The sequence below is a fragment of the Chenopodium quinoa genome, unplaced genomic scaffold, assembly GCF_001683475.1.
Source record: "Chenopodium quinoa cultivar QQ74 unplaced genomic scaffold, ASM168347v1, whole genome shotgun sequence".
Lineage (NCBI taxonomy): Eukaryota > Viridiplantae > Streptophyta > Magnoliopsida > Caryophyllales > Amaranthaceae > Chenopodium > Chenopodium quinoa.
This window is the reverse complement of record NW_018743066.1, coordinates 899,711-913,931: the sequence shown is the minus strand read 5'-3', so window position 1 is coordinate 913,931 and position 14,221 is coordinate 899,711. Positions and strand designations below refer to the sequence as shown.

Genomic DNA, 14,221 nt, shown 5'->3' with positions numbered 1-14,221 from the left:
GCTTGTCTAGTATTTCCTCAAATCCCTACCGTTATAGTGAGGACTGAGGAGTATGCTTCATATAGTAGCAGGTGGGTTAGAAGGCTTAAAGCTCCCCTAAAGACCCTGGTATATGGAATGCGCCTGCCAAGGCTGCGATTAAATTACTACTCGAGGTACCAAATTCTATGCATTCCACAGTCCGTAACCATCTAATATACGACCATCATCAATCTCGAGTAGACCTTTGTAACACATATGGGGGTGATGGTTATAGACATATAGTAATACATGTTTGTAGGACCAAACATTACTCCATTATGACCAGGCACATGTATAAATTATCATCTACAACATACAAGGTCAAAAAGCTTGATTGTTACGTGTTCCATAATTTAGCTTCTTCCTTTTTATCTAGTTTTCTAGTCTTCTACATCATTTTCAGCCCACCTTTTCTGTTATCATCATTCTCTCTCTACTTTTCTCAGCTCACAGTCGGTGGCTATGAACCCCAACAGTAAAGCTCGTTTCTCACCATCTTCAACATCAACTGTCACCTACACCTTCCGAAATGACAACTCTACCCTCCCTAAATCCACTGAAATTCCGATCAAGCCACCCGCCTCGCCGCCCATCCCCATCACCGTCCATTTCCATGATCACTCAGCTGCTGCTTCTAAGATACAGGCAGCCTACCGTTCCTACGTGGTCCGAGCCCTGCTGAAGAAGATCAAAGCCGTTGAAGCTGAGGTTGATAGGCTGGAGAGGGTGATCCAACGGCAGGAAACTGTGGATGCAGTTAGGAGCAGTGAAAAGGAGAAGCTGAGGATTAATGAGGCTTTGATGGTTCAGCTGTTGAAGTTAGATTCTGTTCCTGGGATTAACCAAAGTGTAAGGGAGCTGAGGAAGCGTGTCAGCCGTCGGATCGTGGGGTTGCAAGAGGTGATGGATGGGATTTGTGGTGATCACAGAGCAATGGACGGTTGGGATTTGTGGAGGGATTGGGATGAGGGGTTTGGTGGAATTGAGGAGAGGGTTATTAGAGAAAGAGGTGGAGAGGAGTTGGAAAGGTTTTGTGCTCATAACTTGGGGTTCCGATGTTTAGAGAGGTTTTTGCGCGACTATTAAAAAATTACAACAATAATAACCTGTTATGTATTCCGTGGTTCCCTTATCCTATCTACTCGTAGTATCTACTCACTCTCTAATTCTTAATGAATCTTGTCAGCCTGCAAAATTGAAGACGACAACAATTCAATATGCATCTCCTTGATTAGGAGAAATATTTTGGTCATATTGCTCGTTCCATGAAATCGCGATAACAACAGTTAATGTGGATCCTTGCTAAGAGTCTAGAGCAGCATTTGACAGCAATATACTGTACTAATTAGTATAATCTTGCTTATAGTTCTTGAGAAGCTAAGATGAATGGCTAGTATACTGAATGGTATAGCTAAGGATGCTTTGTATGAATGTTTTAATTCTGAATTTTGATCGACCAAACTTTGTAATGAACTTTTATTCTACATTTGTAACAAAAAAAGTTGCTGTACAAGATAGGTACTTGTAAAAAGTAGAAATTGTATTATTTTGAAGTTCAAGTCAAATATTGTTTACAGATGCCAGAAAATGAGGCAAGTTATCTCGTATTGTAAATAAATAAAACAATATAAAATTTTAAACACTGAACTTTATCAGACAAGGTTGCTGTGGTGTAGTGGTTATCACGTCAGTCTTACACACTGAAGGTCTCCAGTTCGATCCTGGGCAGCAACATCCTGGTGAAACTTTAATTTCGGTGTACTGATTATTTTTTAAAATTTTGCCGGGAAAGCAACTCGATGCTTAATTTTGCATCATACGAAATGAATCATAATGCATATAAATAAATACACAAAACTAAACAATTTTTGAATATTAAGGGGTGTCAAAGAGTCAAGTAATATTATAGAATGTATTTATGGGTCATTAATGTTGATGATATAAAGGCAAAGTGGACGAGTAAAACCACCAAATGACCTCCTAAGGTCTCGTGGGGTGATGTAAAGCACCTTGCATTATTTCCGTTTTTGACAAAGAGTTAAATATGGTCCAAACTAAGGGTTATAATCCACGTTTTTAGGGCAATTTCAGGATTTTTTTCAAAATTGAAGTAAATGTTAGGGCCTTAGGGGTGTCATATGAAACCTTAAAAATCTACCAATAACCGTATAAGTATCTATTTTTCCTCCACATAAAAAATATCACGAAATATATTTTCTGAATTAAAATACACTGTCCATCACCAACACCAACCACCCTTCCTTCCCACAATTACTTTAATTTGCATCATTCTTGGCTCATAACATGCTTTCTTTTTTGTGATTTTGCCTTTATTTTTCCCAATACCCCCTTTAACCCTATTTTCACCTTAAAAGAAAATTTGTCAAGATCTTAATACCATTATGTTGGCTAGCAAAAAGAACAGGATGTTATAGGATGTTATTATCATATTTTACAATCTTATTAGTAAAAGATCCCGATTTAATAGGATCGCATGTCGAGATACAACTTTAAAAAAAACTGAGGAAATAGTAACATAAAAAATTATTCCTTGCACCAACTCTGACGGTTGCCTACCGACAAAATAAGTGTTTGTTACCCTCACTTCCACTGCTCAAAAAACCTCTTTCACTTTCCCAAATTCCATTCTTTACCAAAAACAAAATGAAGAACAACTCCGAATTCAGAGAAAAATACGCTTACCCAATTCTAGGAATAGCTACAATTGCTATACTTCTCTTCCTCAATTTCAGTAATCAGCTCACTTTCGAATTTCCCACTGTTTTTTGGCAAAAAAACATGGGTTTTGTTGGGGTTAATTCCACCAATTTCATCATAATCTACAGCCATAATCAAATTGATCAAAGGGTGTTTGTTAATGGGTGGAATTCTTATTGGTTGATGGAGGCAAGTGTGTGGGACCCTTCAAGATCAAAGGTTTCTAGAATGCTTAAGAAAGGTGCTCAAATGGGGTTGAATGTTTGCCGTACTTGGGCTTTCAGTGATGGGCCCGGCCCGAATTCCTTGCAGATTTCTCCTGGGGTTTTCAATGAAAGAGTGCTCAAGGTATCTTATTTGATTTCTCTCTTCTGTTTTTGTGAATTGTCCTGTTTTATCTGTTTAATTGAGCTCTTTGTACTTTGTAGTAATGTAGCATTTGTTTTTGTGTATAGATAGTCTTAAAGGGCAATGATATAGACAGAATTTGATTCCACACTGTGATAGAGTGTGGAATCAAATTTCGAGACTTAATCAACTAAGCTAGATGGCATCCCGAGTAATGTAGTTTTAGTACTATAGTATGGTAACTTAAAATTTGGTGAATTATGTAGAGAAATAAGATATTCACTTGTAAATTTGGAGACTTTTAGGTTATTTGGCTTGTTACTTAAAATATGGTCAAAAAGTTTCTTAAATTATCTTTTGGACCTATAGAGGAAGTTCTAACCATAGTTAATATTTTCAAATCAAATTGTATGAGTTCGTCTAATCTCTCTCAAGATGTGTTTTTTATGATTGGTGAGCTTGTTCTTTAGCAGTTAGGCTCATGCTATCAAGCTATGTGCTGTATCAGAAGTAATGGGGAATGCTACTAAACGCATAGGCGGCGTAGCTAATCTAGCTATGAGTATATTAGGTTCCATGTCACTGACCGGAAGTAGATTGATTGAATGAACAACTTGAAAATGATACAATGCACTTTAGAGAAAAATATGTGGATTTTCTGCCTAACTCATATCTATCTGGTTATTAATATGCTATGGTATTGGGTTTTTTATGCAACAGGGATTGGATTATGTGATAGTGGAAGCGAGGAAGAATGGTGTAAGATTGATTCTTAGTCTAGTAAACAATCTCAATGCATTTGGTGGTAAAGCACAGTATGTGAAATGGGCACAAGAAGCTGGAGTAGTAAATATCTCATCCTCAGCTGATTCCTTCTTTGCAGATTCAACAATTAAAGACTATTATAAAGCTTATATCAAGGTACTTGACTATATTATATTCTTGTAGGAGAAGAGCCCTTCTATCTTTTATTTGCTGGCGTGAACAATTTTATAGAATTAAATGATCAGATTATTATATGTGTTACTGAACTTGCAATTGCGCTTTGGTGTGTTGATATCTTAACCACTAACCAGCATAACTGCAAGTCTGTAATAGTGGTAGAAGTAGAGTAGGCTTGAACATGTACATCACCAACCTTGTTGCCAATGTGCTGATAATATTGCTGTGAGGGGATTATGACTGTGAGGGGATTATGAATCAGGTGTTGGTGTTTACACTTTATGCACATGGATTATTGGTTTAACATATATCTTAAGCATAATTATGTTGCTCAGTGATTCATCGTCAATTCAGCTATAGCTATCACAACCTATTTATCTCGTCTTGGTTTCTGAATGCTATAGGCCATTGTAACGAGAAAGAACTCCTTAAGTGGAGTTAGATATTCTGAAGAACCAGCCATATTTGCATGGGAACTTATAAATGAGCCGCGATGTGATTTTGACTCTTGTTCTTCCATTCTTCAGGTAAGGTTCCTATCTTGTGTGTGTGTGTGTGTGTGTTTGGGGGGGGGGGGGGAGGAGGGGTGGTAACCTAAGAAAGATCAGGCTTTCTCTGTTGGGGTGGCATAGTGTGGCAAGCTATAGCTACATTTAGTGAGAATTGTAACCTGATCTTCGATCTCATATCTAAGTGAAGCAGTGACTTGCCAAACTGAGCCACTCCTGATTCTGTACTACTTTTTCTTGGTATTTCTGGCAGTTAAACCTTCCGTTTTCATTGAAATGAATGATTGGCACAAAAGATTTATCTTATTCAAGTTATTTAATTTTTCATCATTTACTTATGCATCCTGTTTTTACAATTTACATCCATCAATAGGCTTGGATTACCGAGATGGTAGCATATACCAAGAGTTTGGACCAAAAGCATCTTGTTACCATTGGTCTTGAAGGTTTCTATGGACCCAAACCTGTTGAAAAATCAAAAATAAATCCTGGAGAATGGGCTACCTCGCTTGGAACTGATTTCATACAGAATTCAGCTATTGATGGTATCGACTTTGCTTCAGTTCATGCATACCCTGATAGCTGGTTAGTGAATCGGATCTTTGATAAAATTGACTGCTTGAATCTTCAATTTTTTTTTCTTCTCATTCCTTACTCTACATGTTAAAATATAGGATGCCACACGCAAATGTTACTGCAAAACTGGATTTCCTTTCACACTGGTTGGATTCTCATATCAGTGACAGTGAGAATATCCTGAAGAAACCTGTTCTGTTTACTGAAGTTGGCTACCCAATATATGTGAAAGGCGAAAATGGTCATTATGGTGATAACTTGATGAGAACTGTCTATGATAAAATTTTTGAGTCGGCCAAGAAGGGTCAAGCAGGAGCTGGGTCCTTGATATGGCAGTTGTTGGTTGAAGGAATGGAGGAATTCGGAGACAGATTTTCTGTTGTAGCATGGAATCACCCTTCTACCTATAAACTGATTGTAGAACAATCATGCAGGCTAAAGAGTATCATGTGGAAAAGGAAATCTGCTGGAGAACTTAATGGAGAAGATACTTGCTCCGGTCTTGTGCCTTAATGGACTGGCATGAATTGAAACTTCAACTCCTCATGTACCCGTGTAGCATTCTAAACATGCTGACTTGGGTATGTACACCTGAGATTTCACTATGACTAAAAATATGGAAGTTTTTCCGTATAATACTGATTCTGCTGACACTTGAACAGGTTGGATACGTAACAGTGTCTATCACCAATACCCTAGTCTTGGTAATATGAAGCCAGAAACTAAATATGCAGAGTATAATGGCTGGTCTTAGAGGCCTTTAGTTTGAAGATGCCAATTTTGATGAATTCTATTAAATTATTGGCTGCATAAATATCAAGGAGAGAATCGAAGAAGGCAGAAAAACATGTTATAGCCATTTTTTTTCTTCCCTTTCCCTACTTATGTTTATCTCTTTGAATTGTGTATAGTATAGAGTATGGTTTTAAGCATACCTGTAAATGTTGGAGGCTTAGTTGTGTGACTGTGTCAGAGCTTATATTGTCCGCGTGTGCTTGTCTTGGGAAAGAGAATAAAATTTTGTAATGTATTGATGGTAAATGAACTTTCAATCTGAAGTGATTTACAATGATGGCAGTGATTCGTGCTTCCGTTACTCAGAAAAGCAGTGATGAGTTTGAGTTTGAGTTTGAACATGGTTTATGTGAAGCAATGTTTACGATATGAAAGTAATCACCATCCTTTGTTTTGAATGGGAGATTATTTTTGTTTATTTACATGGATTTACTTTTCATTGTTGTCAAGCTGCAGTCTATTTCTGCATTACTGCGGTTTGATCTGATTTTTTCGGACTGTTCAATTAACCTCACTTATTGGATAATTCGACACATAATTGCATTAAAATTGTGCAAATTCAAGAAAACATCTGATTCTGATCTTATGATCTCATATGGGACTGAAGATGGACCTGAGGGTTGGAAATGGAATTTGATAGAGTTTCATCTGATTATATCATATTCATCATACTAATCAAGTAAAATTCAGATTAAACTCAAATATCAAATTAGCATTTCTTATGACCTATATTGATTCTGTCTTTGCAGGTTCAACAAGAAAATCTCGGTGTTAAACCAGTGTAAAGAATTGCTGTCAAGAAATCACTCAACATTTGGGGGTTTCAATCAAGATTCATGGAAGTGAAATAGCCAAATTAGAAAAGTAAGTATTTCATCTCAAGTAAAGACAACTAAACTTGACACACAACATCAAGATGATGAGACGATTATCATGAAAAGCGAAACTAAAAAAAAGAAAAGAAAAAAAAGGCAAATCGTTGATCTACATAGCACAGCTGCACCTGCACTTAGACATGCACTTCTTGCAGTCAGATAATTTCGGGTACTTATCGTTGCAATCACACCGCTTTATGCACTTAGTCTTCGACGTTCCTGCCCACAGGCATTTTGCCATACAGCGTAGTGCTGTTGTACACGACGGGCAGTCATATTTCATCCTTCTCAGAATGCAGTCTTTGCAATCAGAACTGTCATTTGAGCATGCTGATGCTGGTAGTATTGCTAACCATGAAATCAAAAGCGCAACTAACACAAAAGATTCGAACTTCAGCTTCGTCTTACCTTCCATTTACTCCTTCACTTACGACTCTTATTAGCAAATAATGGAAAACTCTAACTAACTTCTCTAAAAGATTGCCGTATTGCTTGAGCAAACTTTGTTTGTTTCACTCTAGGAATTGAAAGAGCTTATTATAGAGCTTGGATGCTGCAGCTGTAGTGGGCATTTATGCATTGCTTGACTACCATCTGTAACATAGATACAGGGGTTGCTTATTTCTATGCAGATATGGCAGCTATTTGACAGTAATGGGCTTTGCAGATCATAAATTACATGTTAAATTTGATGTTTGCCTAGATTATTAAACTAAGTATATGGTAATTAATTACACTTTAATTTGGATATATTAAAATGTGTTATAAAAGCTTGATGTTCCCTTAATTTATGAAACTAATAACGATATTTAAGGCAATATATAATACAGAGTATTATCATATTTTGATAGTGTATCCGATAATTAATGTACAAAAGTCCATAATAGATAATACCCCTTGATGATGTTCATTCGAACAAGGATATCAAATATATCAACTTGTATTTCCTCCTCCGAAAGTTATGTTGAAAACAAAATCGTGACTGATCTTATGAATTGTACTGTTTGTATTTCCTCCTCGGAAAGTTATGTTAAATTGTTAAAAACAAAATAGTGAATGCATGTAATTGTCTATCATTTCGTCCATTCACTAGTAGTTTTGGAATTTGGAAGTTAAATGGCTGGTCTTAGATTAAGGGCATGTTCACATTTATTGAATTGAGTTAAACTGAACTGATTGGAGCTGAACTGAACTGAACTGAGCTAAACTGAATATTTTATAAGAGAAGAAAATTAGGAGCTGGAGTGAACTGAAATTAAGCTGAAGTGAACAATTCCTAAACTATAAAACAAGTTCTAATGGTAGTAAACTAAGTAAAATAAGTACTACTTTTACTAAACTTTGGCGGGAAAAAAACCACTTCCAAATGTTTTAGAAAATTTAACTTTATTATGTTCCAACACAACGATCACTTAAAAGGTTTAATGGTGTGAAAAAATGTTGGCAAATTGTTAATTAGATTTCTCATTCATTACAGTCTAAAATTCTCAATTCTTAATTGATTAAGACAAAATTGTGCAAATCTAAATCACCATATATGAATATGATATATCCTGTCTTCCACGGCATTTGTTATTGGTTGTTTTGTGCTATGTATTTTTTCTAATTGTATGACAAAACACTCTTTTAACTTTAATAATTATTTAATCATCAAACAATTTAGATGAAATTTATGTTAGAATTCATTGATTGCAAGATTTAATACCAGGCCAACTCTCAACCTCCAATATATTGGTATGTGTGATCCATTATCACTTTATCAGTTTACAGCAACAAAGCTTGTGGCTGTGGTAGAGTGTACTACTGTGCAATTTGTTGCATGAAGTAAATGCATTCTAAACGGACCTCTTTAAATCTTTTAAAGATTAAACCTTGTTATTTACAAGTTTACAAGAAAAAGGTAAAAGCTAATGAGCGCCCCCGGGGCGTTAGATAAGAGAATTAAAATGCAAATATTAGAGTAAAATTAACATTAATTACACCGAACGACACGTGATTTTGTCATGAATTCCCAACTTAATACCATTTCAACCAATATAATTTATCCTAATCTAACGCCCCGGGGCGCTCGTTAGCAAGATCGTTTTAAAAAATATTGCTAACAAACGCTCCTAGTTGTTAGATAATCAATTTTTTTTCATTTTTTTTAAACACCATTTAAAATATTTTTCAAAATGATATTAATACAAGAATGCATGTAAAAATTACGAGTCTTGTAATAAATGTTCATTTCAAATTACTTTTAACTATCTTCTTATCCAATGCCTCCCGGCCAGGATATACGTTGCTTTTTGCCTTTTTTAAATTCATAAATGATTTGATGTTTCACTTCGTGTGGATGCCTCTGACCCAATCTTGGGTCATAAATTATTTCAATGCAGGTTAGGTTAACTATTAGTATTTTACGCTCAAAAAGTTATTTTTATTTGAAAATCGTTAAATTTGTGCATATATATATCAAACTTTATACTTGTATCTATACTCATTTTATTTAAACCTTCGTCATCAATTGATTGTCTAAGATCAAACTTCACTCAAATTTATAAGAGTTACAACATTCGTGTTTTTAATCATGATCCAAGTCCAAAATTCAAATAGGGGAGGGGAGGGGAGGGGAGGGGACGCGGGGGGGGGGGGGGGGTGTCTGAGCAAGTGTAAGGTAGGAAACCGCACAAGGTCTTTATGTGTAAGAGGATCACATATTTCATTATACAAATATACTACGTATCTATATTTTTTTTACTGTACAAAGAGAGAAAACTTGTTGATCAATATTATATGGAGTAATCTTCAATTTTATCATAAGTTTGATAATTAATTAGTAAATTTATTTATTGATAAAACCCAATTATTGCTATGAATTAAGTTCCCAATATTACAAAGTTGCATCGAAGTGTTATCTTGGTCGTATTTGTAGAATTTTAGCACCACGTGTAATTAAAATAATGTCAAATTAACTACTCCTAGCAGTATTGTTGGCCTAGAAAGAGTCATTTTCTCATTTATTGATACACATGTTATAGTCTATTAAGATTTCATCTAAAAATACAAACATTGAATTTAAGTTTTCAATTCAATAAAGTCCTTAGACTCCTCACACTAGTCAAATCCTCATCAAATTCTAGCCAGTATTGGCCATTGGGCTACAGCCTATAGGTTAGCAACTTCATTAGAGGTACAGTGGTGCACATTGCTCCGTACAAAAGAAGTTTAAATAAACATATGCGTTAATTTGACTTTTACACTGTTGTTTATTGGTGCAAATTTGATTTTTGCACTGTTTTTTTTTTTTAAGTTGTAGACAATTTTTGGAATAGAAAAAAAAAGAAAGAGGTTATGTGATAGGAAAGAAATAGAGAAAAATTATGATTAAAAGTGATGCAACTGATTTGAAAATTCCGTTTTAGAAAATAACTAGCATAGTGTCCGTGCGATGCATGGATTATAAATTTAATCAAATTATTAAACCAGTAGGAAAAATAAAAATAAAAACAAAGGTAATTCATTTACTATTAAAGGACTTGTACTAATGGTCAATAAAAAAAAAAGGAACGTTATTTGAATAGTATTTTATGTTATTTGAATTTCTTTTAATTTTTTATAATGTTATTTTATTAATTGAAAAATAATTGAATAATACTCCACATAGCTATATAAGAAGTGGACTAATTTATTTATATCTCCCGTTGAGAAAAAAAACTAAAATTTTCTTATCATACCATCCGCATCAGTAGCTACAATCAATCTAATATATACATGTTTTATTTACCCGTCGCATTCATTAAATCTATAGACACAATAATAACCTTATATTTGACTTACCAGAACATATATTTTCCTAAGTTAAGCATTGTGCCAAAAACTATATATTATATAATAGTCATATATATAACAACAGCTGATTAAATATAGTATACGACACAAATACTTCGTATATAGGTATGGATACTAATAATTTTATATAAATAAAATATACGGAGTATATATTACTAAGATTTATCCCTACCTTAATTATAAAAAGGTTAACAAAACTCTTATAATAGTGCATGAACATTTATATATCTAAAAATGTTCTTTTTACATATATTTTCCCCCATTTAATTTAAATGCCTTAAAATTGTCTCTTGAATTCGCTAAATTGATTTAAAAGGTTATGTTTATTTCAATATTTAAAGCCATTTACTATTTTCATTTCCTTTTGTTTTAATTTTTCTATTTAGAATTTATTAGACTATTAGGTTTCAAGATCGAAGTCAATATCTTTTTACCGTACAATCACTAAATCAAAGTCGCTCAACTAAAGTTTTGGACATTGCATAGCTACACGACATCCAACACATTTAATGATTACATGCAAATAATTTTAATAAAACTACGCATTCGATATAAGTTATTAAACAATTTAACTATATATACATTTTGATAGGTTTATATCTTTCATATTAACAAAAATTTACAAATGTTATTATCATATTTTGAAAAAAAAAATAGACTTTGGAGTTTTGTATAAGATAAATAAAGGATAAGTTAATTCCCGTCATATATGCATTGAGTTTTGGGTGTTCTATCCGGTTCACCCTTTGGGCTAATCTAGATTTGAGGATCAGTTCTAGGTTATTAGGTTCCACTCCCCTTCCGATTGTTGTTGCAGGGGAGCACACTAGTCCTCCCTACCAAGTGTAGTCTCAATCACCACTACACCAACAACCAATTGGTGTAGTGGTGATTGGGACTACACTTGGTATGGAGGACACATGTTATAAAATATTATATTATATACGTATACTTTTTTATATTATAGAAATATTATATTATATACACATATTATTATAGTTAAAAGTATTATTATGTATAAAACAACATAAATTATTGCACATGATTGTTGTATATCCAGTATAGTACATGAGCAATGCACGATTTTTAAATCAAAATGTTAGTTTTTCTAAAAAAAAATTATAAGTAATTGCATTGTTAATACGAATATTACAATTTAAAACATGAGTAATAGTTATAATATATTTTATATCTATCCCTTTTCCGTCAAATGTCTAATTCAATTTAACTTTTATTCCTCTTGTGTAGATTGGTTATTGGTTCAGTTTTTTATTATTTTTTTTATGCAAGAAAAACAAAAGGTCATTGTAAAAGACATTGTATAGAAAATGAAAGACCGATTAAAATTAAATTTATGTTCAAGATTATGTATTTTTTTCCAAGACAACATTTCGGCTCACCATTCAGTATTTGTCAAGGAGTACAACAAACGATAAAAGTAATTTTTACACTAAAAACTTTTGTATCAAAAACTTTTACATTATTTTGGGTAACTTTTATCAATAAATCATAAATAACTTTCATTCATTACAGGGTAGCTTTTATAATAGGTGCACAATATTTTATTGTACATCTGATATTTTGGGTAACTTTTATCAATAAAGCATAAATAACTTTCATTCATTACAGGATAGCTTTTATAATAGGTGCACAATATTTTATTGTACATCTGATTTTTTTTTTAAATGTTTGTATTGATTTCATAATTGACGTCAAACTAAATATTATCGATTTTATTTAATTTTCATAAAAAAAAAAACAATATTAGCCTTTCAAAATACGAAATATTTGTTTCCTTAATTATGCCACTTTAATCATATTGCTTCAAATTAGTTATTATTCTTTAACTTAACTATAAATAAAGATTGGAAAGATTTTATGGATTATTTGTAGTATTAGAAAGTATATATTTATTATAAAAAATTAAATCGATATTTATGTTAGGAAATCATGAAAATTTTATGCATGTATAGAAACTTGCTTTTATTGTTTGAAGTTTAACAAAAATAACTATGCTTAAATATGTAAACAGTAATTATATAGATTTATTTTATACATAAGATAAGCCAATGAGAGAGTGACATTTGTCATCCTCACATTGAGACGCTTGTCTTTTAGTATAATATATAGATAGATAGATTGAACGGAGTGAATAGCAGAGGAGAAAATGTTTTGATTACGAAGTACTACTACGTAATAGATAAATTTAAATAAAGTTGTACTGTATGTTGGAGAACATAAAGTCAATGTGATGCAATTAATTCTTGACCGTGTTATTTAGACCTTATATAAGCTTCCCTTCTTAAAGCATATAGAGTCAGGATCATAAGTCTCCTCACTACAAACTTAAGTTGCAACATAAATTAGCTACTAGATACATTTTGTAATTTCTAATATTATTCATAAATCGCAAAATTAGTGTTTGTAATTATGTTAAGTGAAGGAGCTAATCCCTCTTACTCAGATTCATCATCACCAATCTCTCTACTCTTACTACTATTGATGTCATATGGTTATTGTTATTTCTTTGTCACAAAGTTGCCTAAGGGCGTACCAAGGCTAATTTCACTTGTTGGTGTATTCTACGTTCTTTTTGTTGCCCCTTGGTACTTCCCTTCATCTATCTCCCTTCGAGGGATCGCGTCTTTCTTCTTGTCTTGGATCTCTTCTTTCAAACTCCTCCTCTTCTCGTTTGGTAAGGGTGATCTTATCCTTTTTGATAGTTATGTAAACTTTGTGGTTGTTGCCGTTTTTCCTTTTAAAGTTAGGAATGAAGCCATCAGTATTCCGTGTTTTGTTAAAAAGGGTACTGATGAAAAGGATCAGATGTACACAACCTTATTTTCTGACAACAACTATTTGTTCTCGGGAAATGTATTGCAAATAATAGCACTAGCGATGTCAATATCAATTTTCGCCCTTTCTTTACGTGATGGGATGATATTACTCCTATCACTTATCATTGTCGTCCACCAAATGTTGCCACATGTAGAGCCAATACCTATTTTGAAGCAGCCCAATAGAGCTACATCACTTCAAAATTTCTGGGGTAGAAGGTGGAATCGAGTTTCTTCCGATATTCTAAGGCACACAATATACAATCCAGCGCGTAAATTACTAGATGTTTACTTTGGGGTTGGTCCAGGACAAGTAGTAGCATTGGTTATCACCCTAGTAGTATCCGGGATAATGCACCAGATAATGTTCTACCACATGACTTGTGGGATGAAACCCACTTGGGAGGTGACCAAGTTCTTTGTTCTACAAGGAATTTTTATGGCTATTGAGTTGTTAGTCAAGAGGTTTTGGGTACGAACCCTAGGGTGGTCATCGATTCACCCGATTGTTTCCGTGCCATTAACACTTAGTTTTGTGTTAGCAACATCTTATTGGCTCCTTTTTCTCCCTGTTAGGAGAATTGCAGGGACAGGATGTGATAAGAAGGGTTTCGAGGTAGAAAGGTGTGATAAAAAAAAAAAAAAAAAAAAACTTACTAAAGAAAATTTTACACCAATTGACATGTGTCATTCGTGGTGTTTGTTTTAGTATTGATGATATATCAAGTTGCTCTAAGCAAAATTGTATGCAATAACAAAGTGTCAA

General features: G+C 33.6%; 3 protein-coding genes and 1 non-coding gene across 5 annotated transcripts; all 4 read left to right on the top strand.

Annotated features, from left to right (window-relative positions):
- Window positions 1–10: 10 nt before the first annotated feature.
- On the top strand, window positions 11–1,625 carry LOC110731259 (BAG family molecular chaperone regulator 5, mitochondrial). The gene is made up of 2 exons (XM_021911105.1): window positions 11–155; window positions 468–1,625. Exons 1-2 carry the CDS (start codon window positions 118–120, stop codon window positions 1,105–1,107), a joined length of 678 nt encoding a protein of 225 aa, XP_021766797.1. The 5' UTR covers window positions 11–117; the 3' UTR covers window positions 1,108–1,625.
- Window positions 1,626–1,682: 57 nt separating this feature from the next.
- On the top strand, window positions 1,683–1,755 carry TRNAV-UAC. The gene has a single exon. It is a non-coding gene; the product is annotated as a tRNA-Val (tRNA).
- Window positions 1,756–2,442: 687 nt separating this feature from the next.
- Window positions 2,443–6,219, top strand: LOC110731257 (mannan endo-1,4-beta-mannosidase 6-like). 2 transcript variants are annotated; one of them, XR_002513272.1, is made up of 6 exons: window positions 2,444–3,087; window positions 3,808–4,008; window positions 4,434–4,556; window positions 4,912–5,123; window positions 5,213–5,695; window positions 5,777–6,219. XR_002513272.1 is itself a non-coding variant. In XM_021911102.1 (5 exons), exons 1-5 carry the CDS (start codon window positions 2,686–2,688, stop codon window positions 5,625–5,627), a joined length of 1,353 nt encoding a protein of 450 aa, XP_021766794.1. In that variant the 5' UTR covers window positions 2,443–2,685; the 3' UTR covers window positions 5,628–6,219. The 2 variants fall into 2 exon arrangements, 1 of the variants encoding a protein (XP_021766794.1); XM_021911102.1 differs by having other exon boundaries at window positions 2,443–3,087; window positions 5,213–6,219.
- Window positions 6,220–13,048: 6,829 nt separating this feature from the next.
- LOC110731140 (acyl-CoA--sterol O-acyltransferase 1-like) lies at window positions 13,049–14,055 on the top strand. The gene is made up of 2 exons (XM_021910974.1): window positions 13,049–13,927; window positions 14,032–14,055. The coding sequence occupies exons 1-2, from the start codon at window positions 13,049–13,051 to the stop codon at window positions 14,053–14,055; spliced, it is 903 nt and encodes a 300-aa protein (XP_021766666.1).
- The last annotated feature ends 166 nt before the right edge of the window (window positions 14,056–14,221 follow it).